Raw genomic sequence first — 16,594 nt, 5'->3', positions numbered from 1 at the left:
AGGCTGGAAGGACTGGCTTTGAGGGGCTGAAGGACAGGAGTTTGTGTTCAAGCACACCCCCCCCCCCACCGAGAATGGGTAAATAAGAGGCAGTAGTCACCTCAAAGATGGCCCCAGGGGTTCACTGCAGCTGATGTGGTCAAGGGGCAAGGCCAGCCCAACCAGCTGTCTTTGCCCACCCCAGAGAAGGAGAGATTCTATTTCTGTCAGCTTAACCACTGGAATTTTATTGCCTGACCACTTTATCATACAACAAATACGTCCCCTTTTTCATGTTTCTCTCCTCTGAGGGGAGTTTTTGTTTGTATCTAGATCTGAAAAATGCTAACATGGGATAGGGCCACGTGCAGTTCTTCTGCAGACCAGGGCCCAGGGAATCTGTTAGGCCGTGGGATAGCTCCACCCAAAGTCAAGTTGAGACATCTGCTCTTTGGTATGGTGTGAGAGCTGGCGGGCTCTTATCAAATCTCAAGGTCTATCCGTGCCCTCCAGTCCTTCTGGGTATCTCTTCCTTCTATGGAACCACGGGTTCTATAGAAGCAACAACGAGGGATCTTTCCCAGGAGCTTCCATACTCCCCTTCCTGACTCATCAGAGCAGGTTTGCTGGTATCAGGTTCTTGATGTTTCTGTGATAAGGTAGAAAGCTCTGGACTTGGAGTCTGGGACCCTGACTTTGAATCTCAAGTCTGCCCTTTTTAAGTTTTTGTCCTTGAGCAAATTACTGATCATCTTTGAATCTCTGTTTTCCTATCTGTGAAAGGGGGTTTAAACTTACCATATCGTAGAGCACCTGGGTGGCTCAGTAGGTTGGGCATCTGCCTTTGGTTCAGGTCATGATCTCAGGGTCCTGGGACTGAGCCTCATGTCAGGCTCCTTGCTTAGCAGACAGTCTGCTTCTCCCTCTCCCTCTGTGCCTCCCCCTGCTCATGCTCTCTCGAATAAAAAAAAAAAAAAATCTTAAAAAAACTTACCATGTTGTTACGATCATTAAATGACATCAAGCATGCTCAGAGTTAATACTTCTCTTTTAAAAGTATTCCATGATTACTTTTAGAGTTTAACTGAAATTAAGTCATTTAAAGTTTTAATAGCCCTGTTTATTCTTCAAAATATATTTAATTTCATGGATGTGATTTGATTTAATCTTCACACACACACACAAGTTCATTGGTTTTCAGTGGGAATTTATAAGTTTAGATGTGTCGCTGAAAGAATTGCGGGTGAAGGCAAGGAATCATTTTTCTGTGCCAGGACCACCTGCCTTTAAGATAAATTCCATTTTAGGGGTAAGCAAAACAAGCACTATTTGAAGTATATTTATCTTAGAATTGGAGTTCCCAAACTGAACGAGTTTTGCTAATTCCCTTGTTTTGGGGTCTGGGAAGGTAAGTGACTTCTGTACAATTGCAGGGAGCATTAGCAGAAGGATCATGAGTCATGCACACTCATGTGCCCTGGACTTCCAGTCCAGTGCTCCTCACACCATAGTCCCTCCAAATCCTAAAGCAACCTGAGCTCTCAAATCAAAGGACTGTAGGAAATAGTCCTATATACCCATCTCCATGAGGTCCCTGTCTCCTGTCGTGGCTGGCACACTGACCCAGAGCCCCTTCCTGCCTTGTGTTGTCTCCTAGCCATTGAGGAGCATTAGCAAACAGTGCCTGCAGTGTCCCTCCTGATAGGACTCAGGCTTCATTCTGTGTTTTCTAGCAGTTCCTGCAACTATGCTAATAATGTGCCATATCTGGATATTAGAATTCTTCTTAAATCTTAACCTTCCTTGTCCTAAATCGGTGGTTTTTACTCATACACAAAACACCCAGGAGCAGTGGCTTCCTGTCCTTCCCTCCTGTGACCCAAGTCTTCGTTCCCTGCTCACTAGCAGCAAGACCTTGCCAAGTGGCTTCACCTCTCTAGAGCCCAGTCTATACATACATAGCATTCAGCAAATGAGTACACATAAAAAGCTTAAGACTGTGCCTCTCACACAACAGAAGTTCAATATGTTAGCTATCATTATTACAGTTATTTCTACCATCAAGGGCTCTGTGAGGAAACAGTCTTATCACTGCAGAGTTTCCCAGATGTGGGACCTTGCAGATTATTTAATTTTCTGGACCATCCTACTCACCTTTTATGTGAGAGAAGCAAACTAGATTACGTTGAAGATCCCTGAATCTCTGAATGATATGATTACCCCAATGCCACTTCCCTTTTCTGTATAGACTGCTCCTGACCTCTTCCCATCACTGAGCTACTGAGGCCTTGCTTCCAGTTAGTTGTCTTAATAATCCTTCCTTCCCAGGACACATTTCCATCTTAATAATATACTCTGAAGGACCCGATAACTTTTTTTTTTTTTAAAGATTGCATTTATTTATTTGTGTGAGAGAGCACAGGCAGGCAGAGTGGCAGGCAGAGGCAGAGAGAGAAGCAGGCTCCCTGCAGAGCAAGGAGCCTGATGCTGGACTCGATCCCAGGACCCCAGGATCATGACCCGAGCCGAAGGCAGCGGCTTAACCAACTGAGCCACCCAGGCATCCCAGGACCCCGATAACTTTTAAGACTCAAAGGAATCACTTTCTGCTGGTGGAATTTCCAGGTCAGAGGGTAAGGATCAGTCTTCTTGATGCCTCGAGTCACTTCACACTGGCAAGTCTTCATTCTTCCTACAGGGAGGGTAGTGATGACCCCACTCAGGGCATTGTTCCCCTATCACATGTGTAAATGACACCCCCCGCAGCCCCAGTAGGCCACCGGCCCTGTTTCTTTCAAAATCATTTTATTAAATAGATATCAGTCACCTAACCTAACCACTAAAAGGTTAAAAACGGGAGTTCTTCCAGCTTGAGTTAAGCCCACTGAATTCATCAATATTATATGTTTCTGTCTGGGGGACCCATGTGCCATGCTGAAGGAGACACGAGGAAGAACACGGTGTGTCAGGAGGGCGAACACACTACCCGCAGGATGATCCTCTGAATCAGTTGGGCAAACACCCGCCCTTCTTAAACTGTGGGCCCCTGCATCTCTCCTGAGACACTCCTCACTTCCTACATCCTGCTTCCTACGTGGTTGGCAGAATCACAGCCTTAACTGCATCAACCTGAGCCCTGACACAGGCCAAACACTGAGCAATCAGAGAATGGATGCATGAACAAATAGATCTTTTCCGTTTTCTGTATTCTTTCAAGATACAAATGCTACTTTGGAAAAGAACCTAGTGCCACGCAAATGCTTTAGTGGGATATACGTCCCATCCGTTGCCTAATTTCCTGTAGGGGGCGCCAAGAGCAGCTGCAGTGATTCAAAAGAAGGAAGAGGGAGCTGGGGGCTTCCAAAAACATGGAGAGTTTCCCCCTGTGCATTGTGCTGAGAGTGCATTGTACCAAAGTCCAATAAATGTACCCGTGTCAGTTTCCCATCCCGGCTCCCATTTGGCTTCCAGAAAGAAAAGAAGCAAAGCTGTTATCACCCCAGCTGGAGTGAACTTCTGTCTGACAGGAAGGGTGTCAGGATCAGTTACATCCTGTTTGTGCTCCGCCAACCATCATGCTTCCCAGGACTTACTTCCTTTCTCTGGCGGCGGCGGGGGGTGGGGGGGTAGAGGGGTGGGGGAGTTGGGGGGGCGGTTGTTTGTTTGTTTGTTTTTGTTTTTTTCCAGATTTTAATTCAGGTTCTCTGACATTCTTTTGTCTCTTGTTACAGCTCTGGGGCATAATCAAGCAAGGATATAAATGCAAAGGTAAATCAATGTTATTTTGTAAAATTTTAAAATGTGACATTCAGGGCAGGAATCAAATCTGTCTGATGAAACCACAAAAACTCTTGGCATCATGGAGAACTCGGTTCTTTGGGCCACGGACAACGGAAGAGATAACACGTCTAGGAAGAAAAATCCAACAACCTGGAGTTTTGGAGAGTCCCAATTGGAATTTTATAGTTTGTTGCAAGAGCAAGCAAACCACCCTTATCAACCCACATACATGTGGCCTCATCTCTAGGATGACTTATGAATCCTCAGCACAGAATTAGGGTGGGGGTTCTGGAGTGGGACAGGCCTAACCAAAATACCATATAAAAGAACTTTGTCCCTCATGGGAATAAGGAGACACTCATTCCCATAATTCGTATGCCTCTCTTTCTGCTCTCATAGGTAGATTTTCCTATCTCCACCAAATCACAGATGATGATGAGAAAAGAAGAGAAGCCTTAAAACTTATTTTTGTCCCTTTCAGTGAATTTGTTCATATAGTTCCCCATTTAATTGAAATTTAGAAACAAATAAATATATACTTGATATATAAATATCAATCAAGTATATCAAGTATAAATATATACTTGATAAATGCAATACAGATTCATCTCAATAAGCACTCAGGACTTTGTTACTGTGTATGCATATATGATCATCATTTATTACTGGTGTTTACGAAATTGCTGGACAGGTAATGCACATTATTTGTACTGGTGGCTTTAAGAATCTGACAATGCTCTTGAAAGATATAGCTACAAAAGGAAACATCTTCATCACAGAATGCCTTCAGATTAATACTATTCCTTTATGGTGCCTTTTCCCCCCCTTCTAGCTATTTTTCAGGATTTGGCCCTTGTGTTGTATGAACAGAGTTCCCTGAAGCTAGATGGGAGCCATCTTTTAGTCTCAAAAACCTTCCCTTTAATTTCTGGTATTTGTTGTCTGAGTGTAACTTGGATTTTTACTTGCAAGCTGCAAAGATACTAGCCATAGTTTTGTTCTGGTTTCTGACCCTTATCCTCTAAAAAGACACACACACATACACACACACACACACACACCCCTAGCCATAGTTTTATTCTGGTTTCTGACCCTTATCCTCTAAAAAGACACACACACACACACACACACACACACACACACACACACACACACACTTTTATGAAGACCAAAATCAATTAAGCCCTTGGAACATCTTTGTATATACAGTATGTTCTCTTAAAGGCAATGGAATGAAAAACCTAATTAAAATAGATTGAACATTTCATTATAATTTGGTCTTTCCATGATGTCATTACAAGAGCATTTGAAATAAGACCATTTGGGGGAAAAGCAAGTATTGGAAAGAATTAGAAAGGTCCTGTTTGATAGTGAGCGAGAAATATGCTCTTTAAATTGATCCTATCTGTTCAGTAATTCTAAGAGAAATGTAGGACCCTCTATGGGAAATAATTGTGTTGTTCTTTTCCAAAGCAGCCAAAGTTTTCTACCCCAAGTAGCAATTAATAGTCTACTTTGTTAACTAAAGTGATCTAATGGGACTTTTTCACAGTCTGCTGCTGTTTCAAAGCCATAGTCAAATCTGGAACCTGATCCTGGGCATAAGCCCACCTTGTTTTCTGTTTCTATGGCAAAGAAAGAAAGCAGGAGATAAAATCACTTGTTCTGGAAAAGATTTGGAGGAATGAAGAAGAATTAAAAAATGCAAGTGAATACTGAATGAACACCTCGCTTTGACTGATCAGAGGTGGCTGTTGGTCCTGGGAGACACTGGAAGCTGGGGTTTCTTTCCCTCATTCTGGCTCAGGGAGCCTCTTGGTGGAGAATCTGTCTTGGCCTGGGAGAGAACCCCCGTCCCATGGGATTTACATTCGGTTTGGGGCAAAGACAACTCCCCAGTAGGTCTGTCCCCTGCTTGTTTGCTCCCCAGCACCTCAGTGAATTGTGCAGAGGAAGAAGTGGAGGAAATGTGCGAGAAATCCCAAGAAGGCTAACAAGCCCCACTGGTCCTTTTCCAGACCCTGGCCACACCCTGCAGGCCTTGGCTGGACTCTAAGTCAACACAGGAAGGGAGATGGGAGGCCACAGCTGGCAGCTCAGGTGGCACCCGGGAAACCCGGGCAGCACCCGATGCCCATAGTTCCCACTAATCATCTGTGATACTGTGGAATTTTTCAGACTGTGGAGCCAATTGTCACAAACAGTGCAAAGACCTCCTGGTTCTGGCCTGCAGAAGATTTACCCGGGCACCCTCCTTGGGTAGTAGTCATGGGTCACTGCCTGGAAGTCCCTCGCTGCCCCCAGGTAATAGCCTCTGCTTTCTTTTCTACCTTGATTTCTTTCTGCTCGCCTTCTTGCACTTGGGCTTCCATTGGGTTCTGGATCTGAACCTGGTCAGTGTCATTATCGACATCAAGACCTACTTCAGGGTGAGTAGTTATGGCTACAGCCTTGACGCCCACTTGCTGCTCTCTGCTTTCGGGTCTCACTTCTACGCAACTCCCCTGCAGCCCGTTTGGGTCTGCCTCTGGTCTGTCCCTCTAGGGACCATCAGACTCCTGTTGTTTGCCCCAACTTTGATGGTTCGCTCTAAAGTGATCAGATGTCAAATAATCACAACAGTCTTTCCCCCTCCAGTGCAGGATGAGGTGTTCGAGTTCCCTGGCGTCGCTGCTGGACACCGAGACCTGGACAGCAGAGCCATCACACTGGTCACAGGCTCTTCTCGCAAGATCTCCGTGCGGCTGCAGCGGGCTACCACCAGCCAGGCCACCCAGACCGAACCTGTATGGTCTGAGGCCGGCTGGGGGGACTCAGGGTCCCACACCTTCCCCAAAATGAAATCCAAATTCCATGACAAAGCAGCAAAGGACAAAGGTTTTGCCAAGTGGGAAAACGAGAAGCCCAGAGTACAGGCTGGCGTGGATGTTGTTGACCGGGGCACGGAGTTCGAGCCTGACCAGGATGAAGCAGACGCCGGTGAGACGAGACAGGACGGTGAGGTCAGTGCTGGGTCAAACCACAAGTAATATCACAAGAAAGAGGAGGAGAGGGGCTGAAATGAGCATTATAGTGAGTCCAGGAGACAGCCTCGTAGTTTTGAGAGCTGAATGGTTGGGCATTAACACATACCACTTTTCATCTTGCCGTTGGCTAGTTTTGTGATCCCAGGAAAATGATTTCTTCTCTTTGCACCACAGTTTCATCATGTCTAAAATGGAACCAGATGGGTTCTAAAGCTTAGTGAGGCTGCCATTTCTGGGTCCTGAAATGATGTCCCAGGGATCCATGACTTACTGCGTGTATCCAAGAGACCAGTGCCCTGTACCAACCAGTGTAGTTCTCCAAGCTAGAATCAGGGCCAAACTCGGGATCGGGGAGGGAGAGTGATGGGCAGTGGAAGCAAAAGATTTGCAGATAGGGAAGCAGCATTAGAAACTCTTGCCCTCAATTAAAAAAAAAAAAAAAAAGGCTTTTGACAGCACCATGGAGAAGGGGGTGGTGAGAAGCAGAGACATGAGCGCCTCAAGGTTCTATAAGCCAGGATCTGGCTCCACATAAATGTTACAGTCACATCTTCCAAGCATATGGAATTTGTTAGAATAAGCTGAAAATATAAATTGATTCAAGATAGACTTAGATAAATTTATTAGTCAACAGTCCGTAGTGTATTAAGAAAAAAGATTTGGGGAAATTGGTGTCGTATTCCTAACCTTTCAAGCTGTGCCATGGAGGGCAGCCATCGCCTCTCTATGGAGTCGTCGTCATAAACAGAATTATTGGGTTAGGCAGAGATCCTACTGGATCAAGCCAGTACTCTTTATTCTTATGGGTGGTCCTCCGCATTCCATTCTGTAGGTCACCTAAACACACAGTCTCCTTGGTTTCCCACCATGAGAAAAACCCCGATGACCTTTAACCAAAATTCCTCTAGTTCCTTCCTCATTGAAGACAATTAATAAGGAGGCCACAATTTATCTTCAGTTTTAGGCAGTTTACTGTAAGTTCCTGCTGAGCCATTTCTTTTTCCTTTCTTTTAACACCAACTTTTGAAAACACCATAATTGAAACCTCATTTATGTACTATAAAACATACTCATTTAGGGGCGCCTGGGTGGGTGGCTCAGTGGGTTAAGCCTCTGCCTTCGGCTCAAGTCATGATCTCAGAGTCCTGGGATCAAGCCCCGCATCGGGCTCTCAGCTCAGTGGGGAGCCTGCTTCCCCCTCTCTTTCTCTGCCTCACTCTCTGCCTACTTGTGCTCTATTTCTCTGTCAAATAAATAAATAAAATCTTTAAATAAATAAATAAATAAATAAAGTGTATATATAATTCATGGGTTTTCAGTAGTCACAGAGATATGCAACCATCGTTACAATCTAATTATAGAATTTTTATATCATCCCCTGGGGGTGCCTGGATCATTCAGTTGGTTGAGCATTAGACTCTTGATTTTAGTTCAGGTCATGATCTCAGGGTTGTGGGATCACACCCCACATCAGGCTCCATGCTCACTTGGAGTCTGCTTGTCCCTCTCCCTCTGTTCCTCTCTCCACCCCCTCGTGCTCTCTCTCGCTCTAAAATAAGTAAATAAATTGTTCAAAAAAAGAAAAAGAACGTTTATATCATCTCCAAACGTACCCATTAGCAGTCACAGCTCATCTCCCCTACCTCATCCCAGCCCTAAGCAACCCACTAATTTACTCTCTGTCCCTATAGATTTGCAATGCCAACTTTATTTTTAACATTTCTTCAGTGATCATCTTGGCAAATATTTCAGTCCTATCCTTCCCTTTCTTCTACTGGCCTGGCATAGTTCAAACTAGGAATATAAAGGTGAATAAGAAAATGTTCCTGGGGCCTCTGGATGGCTCAGTGGGTTGAGCCTCTGCCTTTGGCTTAGGTTGTGATCTCAGGATCCTGGGATCGAGCCCCACATTGGGCTCTCTGATCAGCGGCAAGCCTGCTTCCTCCTCTCTCTCTGCCTGCCTTTCTGCCTACTTGTGATCTGTCAAGTGAATGAATAAAATCTTTAAAAAAAAAAAAAAGAAGAAGAAAGAAAATGTTCCTGATACTATGACAGAAGAAGATATTCTAGGTGAAGAGATCTGAACTTGCAGTCTCAAGAAGGGCCTCAAGGAATTCATGAAACTGTATTATATTTTATGTGAAATTATGGACATATGCGCATTTTGGAAAAAGGGTCCACAGCATTGAGCAGATACTTAAGGGGGTCTATGACCCCCCCCCAAAAAAGTGAGAAATTGCTGTGCAAGATTCTTTGAAATAGTGCTAGTCATTCCATTACCGCCTCAGCCTATAGAGGCTGTTTCCATGAGCAATGTAGTTATAATTAAAATCTCAGGAAAAACAAGAGATTCTATGGGCAGAGTCATAGGATGCCTACCTAGAGCTTTCAAGATGGTGCTCACCTTGTAAACCACCTCTGAATTCAGGGGAGTACCTGCTTTTGCTTAATAAACAGTGAAACGAGCTATGAGCTCACTTCTATTCTCCTAGCACTGTTCAGGGTACTTAAACCTTGCTCCTGGACTAGGAGAAATTCTCGGCCTGTTCGATGTAGGACAATCACTTACATGAGTAGGATTTCCTGATCTTCAGTCTTTATAAGGAAATAGAGACAAAGATCTGGATTTTTAAAATTTAATTGTGTTCTTTGAAAATTGAATATTTATATTCAAGTATTGTCTTATCCTTTCAATTTTCTCATGTCATAAATCATAGAGATGGTTCACTGACTACTAGTATTTAATTTCATGTGTGCTAATTAAAGAACACAATATGTTTGTATATGTAATGCATATAGTATACAGTGTCCTCATCCAAATCAGTAACAGATGAAAAGATAATTACCCTTGTTGAGGAAAAAAAGGAAAAAGGAAAAAATGTGATGAAATTACATCAGAGTTGAATATGTAGACAAAGGAGTTTTCATATTTAAGAACTTTTTTCTGACAGGCAAGGCAATGAGTGGCATTCAGAGAAGTGATTTACAGATTTATTATGTAGACTCAGATAATGTCTGTGAGTCCTATGAGTAAAAATGAGAAACTGACAGAAAAGAAAGCTGTGTTTGTAATCTGTGTATTTCCTTCGGTGGAGTTCCAGGATTTAAACTCATTTTAAAATTAAAGGGTCTGAACATTTTTTGTGACTATGCATATCATTTCACCAATGATCACTGAGGCGCTGGATGGCAGGGACAAATGTCAGGTCATGATTGCTCTTGGTAGTAAGAACATGTATATTTTCCTTATAATGCTTCTTTGTTTTCCCTTATCTTCTGTTAAGTTAAATCTAATTAACAAATATTGTAGAAAGGCTAGGAAATCCTGGAGTAAACAGTCTGATATGTTTATGTATATCTCTCCCTATGTATCTCTCTATATATCTATGCAGATCCATATTGTTTTCCCTTACAGATTTTCTCAGTATCCTTATACAGATTTATGCTGTGGATTTCTAAGAGGGAAACTTCAACAGGAAGCATTTCATAGACCAGTGTCTTGGGATGCACCTTATTTAGGGAGCGTTAATGTAAAGGACCTTGTTGGACTCCATAAGATTTAAGATTTCATTAGCTGGGTAAATAGACTACATGGTCTTTTCATTCCCTCTAAATCTTAAGGGTACAAAGTACTGATGATTTGAGATGTTCCCTCAAATGTAACTGATAAGCCACTTTCTAAGAATATTCTTGTTTGGTTAAATGTGACCCAGCCCTACAACAGATTCTGATTCATATTTCAGGATGGCTGACTTCGGGCTGAGGACACTGGAGGCAATAATGTCAGCATTTGGAAGGAGCAAGATGAGAAAGTCTGAAGAATTCTCCAACTCAGGAAGTTATCTGAAAAGATATCTTGGACTTTTACTGCCTGATGACTCCATGGGGTTTCCCTGATTGGACTATGGGACCGAGGATTTACCATATGAACTATTTATTTCCTCCTCCCCAGGCCCTAGTTCAGGTGTCACCAGGTCTGGGTGATGTAGTTGGTAGATGTCTCCTGTATCTTTCCCAATTATGTATGAGTGAAGTGAAAGCTTTTCTGCATGTACTTGATACACATTCTTTAAACTCTACTTTTTTGTGAGAATATTATTTCAGTATTTTTGTAAACTTTTGGTGGAGGAGGAGTCAGTTTAGAGGGGTTTTGTTGTTGTTGTTGTTTTGTGCTTTTTGGATGGGACCAGGGCTTATTTTCTTGAGGGACAAGAAAGCTCTTTAGGTCCTGGAATGAGGTGTTTCTTCTAACACAAGGAGATGTTTACATTGTTCTTACCCTACAGTGGCTATTACAATGTGTAACAAGTCATACATTTATATTCACATAAGTCTTACCAGTTCTGCATCATAAGGAAGCTATGACACAGCCATGAAAACTCTCCTGATATTTATAATTGTCGTGAGGGAAAATTAAGTGTACTTGTCTTAGCTGACTAGGTTTAGCCGTCTTTCTTAAGACTCCTGTTAAGATTGCCAGTAAAAAAATGTGGATAGTGATTACAAAATCAATTAAGTTTTCGGGGAATAAAATTTGGGAGAAAAGCAAACCACTTAGTGAAATGAAAAACAACCAGCAATTCTTTAAAAACTCAAAACAGTTTTAAGAACTTTATTAAAAACGAAAAGTTTTGGTTATAAAAGAGAGCTTTTGTCCTCTTCCTAAGAAATTGCCATCCATAATTAAAGAATAGTCATAGAAATCAAATCATCAGGAACCACCTTGGATTAATACTATTTCATTTCAGCTTTTAAAGTATCAGTATTTTCAGTGTCTCCCTTTGACCTAAACAACTAGGCATGGGTCTGTTTTTTACATGATTAGAGGACAAAGAACTTAGTTCAGGGTGTTCAAATAGGGAAAATGGATTGAGCCACTGGACAAGGGGAATGACCTGCTGCCATGTGGCCAGTGAGAAATTGTACCCACGGAAGTGCACTGGGGTTCAATGGGAGTTCAGATGTGTCTACCATACAAGACTGAATTTATTTCTGTTTGACGCAGTCACTTCAGTAAAGAATTACCTTTCTTCTTTTTTTCCATTATATAAAATTAAGGACAGTTCTACTGACCCAACACTTGACCACCTGCTTGGGGCAGGTCCTGTGGTAGATGCACAAAGAAAAGCAACATTTGATTTCTACCCTCTGGAGAGATGGTACCTTAAAGTACACTTCTGGATTTGCTAGGACGGACTTAATTGTGCCAAACAGATTGAGGAATCGATTTGCAGAAATATTGCAAATTAACTGGAGTTATTAGTTGAGGGAGCTTTGAATAAACTATGTAATAAGAGAACTCACCATTTGCAAAGCACCTCAGAAAGCAAGCAGCCATCCCCAATGTTGGCTCTGTGTGTATATATTATCTATTCCTAGTCACAAATGCAATGAAATACAAACAGAAAATGGCAATTGAAGTACATGAAACATTCTTGTTTTCTTTTTTTTTAATTTTAAGAAAATTCAGAAAGAAAACTTGGATTGTTCTTTTTCCTCTCAAAGCGATTATTTCACTCGTCACTTAGTTTGGGTTATTTTTGAGTTTTCATATATAAGAAGAGTTTTATAGTGTCAGCCTTCCTGTCACAAAGATACTAAATGTACTTCAACTAAAAAAGAAATAAATATGAACAACAAAGAAAATGAAACAAATGGATATTTGTGTGCATACGTGTATACACACACAGGTACACACACACACGACTGTTATGACTTTGCTAAAGAAGAATCTGTGTCCACAGTGAAGCTGCTTTGTAATGTTGGTTACATTATTTACTCACAATCAATGGTGACTCTGAGGTTTCCGATCTGTCAGTTTCCCATTAGCAGTAAGATAAATAAATTCGGCAAACCCATAGCGAAGGGAAAAGAACTATGACGTCTGGTCCCTCCGGACTTCTCTTTTGTAGCTTTAATGATCATTAATACCTTTTAGGTGAAAGGCAAAAGTGAAACCAGACTCTCAACAGAGACTGTCATTAGATACCAGGAGAGAGTATGTTAGATGCTGCAACTGGGACTACCTTGAAGAATGTACAAATTGGACTGATGCTTTTTTTTTTTTTTTAAGATCTGCCTAATCAGAGGGTAGGCCTAGTTGGTGTTGAACACTTTATGTTAATGGTGGCCTCCTGATGCAGTTATGTCCCCACATGTCCAGGGTAACGGAGTCTCTCCAAAGGTCCAAAGGTCTTGCTGTGTAACAGTGAAGGCAGGACTCCTACAGAAGGGAGCACCCAACTGTTGATGATGGTAGGAACCTTAGCATTCCTAAAACAAACACACTGATTTTTGATTAAGGAGGTAAATTCGGTCAAGAGAGATATTGCAACATGCCTCTGGCATATAATTCGCAATCGGATTTAAATCCTGTCTCTGAAAAAAAATTAAAAAGTTAAAAAAAAATAAATCCCGTCTCTGCCAGTTAGAGTTGTGAAACCCTGGGCAAGTCGTGTACATCTGTTGGAGGCTCAATTTCCTTCTTTGAAAACAAGAGATTTCACCACCTTCCTCAACTACTTCACAGAGCTGTTGGAAAGGTAAGGTCGAATAGTCCATGTAAAAATACTTTGTAAAGACCTTATAAGTAAGTCGACATTACTTTGCAGTCAAGCAGAGTTCTTTTCTAAAATTGTCAACAAGATCCCAGACTATGGATTTACATGACTCTGTACTTTGGAGGCTCCAAACCCAACATTTGACTAAATTCTGTATCAAAAAGGAATTATTTAAATGGAGAAGTATAAATGGAAACATATTTAAAGGGCTTCTTCTTATTCCTGGCACTATGTGTGTGGAGGGTTAACTCTGGTCTGTTTCTTAACATTGGCTGTTCTCTCTCTGATTGAAAAATAGGTAGGCTAGATTAAGAAACAAAATGGGTAAAATGTAAATGAGTTTAGAGGAATATAGGTTAACCCTATATTTAGATTTTAGAGTTTAGAGGAATATAGGTTAAGAGGTTGTTGGCTCTTGAAGGAATTTAGTTTAAAAGATGCAAACAAGGGGCACATGGGTGGCTCAGTGGGTTAAGCCTCTGCCTTCAGCTCAGGTCATGATCCCGGGGTCCTGGGATCGAGCTCCGCATCGGGCTCTCTGTTCAGCAGGGAGCCTGCTTCCTCCTCTGCCTCTCCACCTGCTTGTGATCTCCGTCAAATAAATAAATAGAATCTTAAAAAAAAATAGAGGAAAACAATTAACTTTTAATATAGAAAGTACACCATTCATTTGATAACCAGAATCTATTTTACACCAGCTGAGGGTGGAAATGGTAGGAAATTACTTGGGATTTAAAGATCATCAGGAAATCGCTTCCTCCAGGTTGCATCCAAAACTTGCATCCTGAAGTCTAGAGCGTACTCAGATCTCAAATAAAAGTATCTATTTTCTTTTTAAAATGTGAATAACACGCACACTGGAACTCATATCTATTCAGAAAAGAAGTGACTTGCAGCTTATACAAAATAGCATAAGGAAAGCATTGTTTGGTTGCATTCTCTAAGGCAGCTGGCCTGAAACTTCAAAAATAAAATGTAATTTAAAAAAAAAAAGGGGGACATGGGGCGCCTGGGTGGCTCAGTGGGTTAAGCCTCTTCCTTCGGCTCGGGTCATGATCCCAGGGCCCTGGGATCGAGCCCCGCAGGGAGCCTGCTTCCTCCTCTCGCTCTGCCTGCCTCTCTGCCTACTTGTGATCTCTGTCTGACAAATAAATAAAATATTAAAAAAAAAAAAAGAGGGACAGAGCAGTTCTGGATCACATGAAACGCATTAACCAAATGAAACACAACAGCTACCATATGTTGTAAACCTTGATGGGATTTTGGATCAAAAAATAAATAAAGCAGACACTTTGGGGGCAGCAATTAGGGAAATTTAAATACGGACGTCAGCAGTCCCCCTTCTCTGCAGCTCTGATTTCCGTAGTTCCAGTCACCTGCAGGCAACACTGTTGGAAGCAGGTGCTTCTCCTTCTGACCCATTGTCAGAAGGTCAGAGGTCAATAGTAGCCTAATGCAACGTCACACGCTGGACGTTGGACGTCAGACGCGGCAACATTTAGCCTCACAACACAGGCGTCACCTCACTTCCTCTCACCATCATGGAGGCAGATTGTCATGTGACAGAGGACGAAGGGTGAGTACAGCACAATAAGATATTTTGAGAGAGACCACGTTCACGTATTTTCATTACAGTTATTTTGTTATGCTCCATTTTGTTATTAGTTATTGTTGTTAATCTCTTACTATGCCTAATTTATACATTAAACTTTATCATAGGAATGCCTGGGTGGCTCAGTGGGTTAAGCACCTTCCTTCAGCTCAGGTCATGATCCCAGGGTCTTGGAATCGAGTCTCACATCAGGCTCCTTGCTTAGGGGGGAGGCTGCTTCTCCTGCCTATCTCTCCCTCTGCCTGCTGCTCCCCCTGCTTGTGCACACACGCTCTCTCACAAAAAAAATAAAATAAAATAAAACAAAATAAAACTTTATCATAGGTACCTATGTAGAGGAGGAAATGTAACATCTATAGGTTTCAGTACTATCTGCAGTTTTAGGGGGCTCTTGGAACATATTTCCCTTTGAGGGGACATAGTGTATATGTTAAATAACTTACTGAATGAAAGTTTATTCACTTCAGTGTGATAATGACTTTATGATTACATAAGAGAACATTTTCATTTTTGGGAAATGCCTGCTAACGTACTTAGGGTTGAAGTATATCTGTATTTACTTTAAAATTTTCAGTGAAGAAAAAATGTGTAGAGAGCGCGAATGTGGCAAGATGTTAACCACAGTTAAATCTATGTAAATAGTCTGGATATTCATTGTACTATCTTCAGCTTTTCTGACGTTTTGTAGTTAAAAAAAAAAAAGTAGCGAAGGGGCGCCTGAGTGGTTCAGTCATTTACGCATCTGCCTTTGGCCCAGGTTATGATATCAGGGTCCTGGGATTGAGCCCCTGTATCGGGCTCCCTGCTCAGCGGGGAGCCTGCTTCTCCCTCTTCCTCTGCCATTTTCCCCACTTCTGCTCTTTGGCTCTCCCTGTCAAAAAAAAAACAAAAAAAAACTAAAAAAATTTAGAGAAAAAGAATTCATTACTTCTAATCTACTGGAAATCATTAAAACAACAACAAGAATAAAAACAAGAAACAAATTCCACTTGCGGAGCAACTAACGAGGGATCTGAAATCCTGGGCCCAACGGGAAAGATGGGCCCAAAACATGAGAGATTGATCAGAGGTTTGCAGGAGAGCCTGGAGAGAAGATGCTGTAGTAGAGAGATTACAAAGACCACTACAAAAACCCTCTCAACACAAAGAGGCACATTCAGAAGTACTAGCCTCATCCTTTGTTTACAGTAGAAGGAATGCACCAACCAGCCAGTGGCAGGAGATAGTAGATCCTGGTTTGTTCTGAGAAGCAGAGCACACAGACATGGAATATTTGCAAGAAAACCATCTGTCTCTACCATAGCAGAGTGCTACAGTTTTGTGGTGGGGGGAAAAAAATCCACAATTGCCAATCTCTGCCAATTAGGCTTTGCTAATTGAATTTACATGCAAAACCCAGGATCATGACAAATTTCACCTGGCCTGGACATCATCCTGGCTCCTTCCCTAAATAAACTTTGCACAAATTTTGGATAAAAGCTCAAAATTAACAGTTAAGACAAAACAAAACCCCCAGGGGCATAGTAGAGGAGGGGGAAAAGGATAGTTAATGTCAGAAGACCTCTCACGGAAAACAAGCCACATTGTTACAGAGCATCTGAAAATTGTTTCTCCACATATCAAAGCCCCTTAATGAA

At 42.0% G+C, this 16,594-nt stretch overlaps 1 protein-coding gene across 5 annotated transcripts in view; it reads left to right on the top strand.

Moving 5' to 3' along the window:
* Positions 1 to 12,431, top strand: part of RASGRP3 (RAS guanyl releasing protein 3) — a 76,279-nt gene extending 63,848 nt beyond the window's left edge. For 4 of the 5 annotated variants that reach the window (XM_032881891.1, XM_032881889.1, XM_032881890.1 and 1 more), the window contains 4 exons: positions 3,711 to 3,747; positions 5,938 to 6,063; positions 6,397 to 6,761; positions 10,529 to 12,431. In XM_032881891.1, the coding sequence (XP_032737782.1) occupies positions 3,711 to 3,747; positions 5,938 to 6,063; positions 6,397 to 6,761; positions 10,529 to 10,537 (537 nt within the window). In that variant the 3' untranslated portion in view covers positions 10,538 to 12,431. The remainder of the gene's footprint in view (positions 1 to 3,710; positions 3,748 to 5,937; positions 6,064 to 6,396; positions 6,762 to 10,528) is intronic. The other variant, XM_032881892.1, reaches the window with a different exon arrangement.
* Positions 12,432 to 16,594: the final 4,163 nt, after the last annotated feature.

Source organism: Lontra canadensis, unplaced genomic scaffold (assembly GCF_010015895.1).
Source record: "Lontra canadensis isolate GAN:19392208 unplaced genomic scaffold, GSC_riverotter_1.0 scaffold78, whole genome shotgun sequence".
NCBI classification, from domain to species: domain Eukaryota; kingdom Metazoa; phylum Chordata; class Mammalia; order Carnivora; family Mustelidae; genus Lontra; species Lontra canadensis.
The sequence above is the reverse complement of the archived record's forward strand: the minus strand, read 5'-3'. Positions and strand labels throughout refer to the sequence as shown.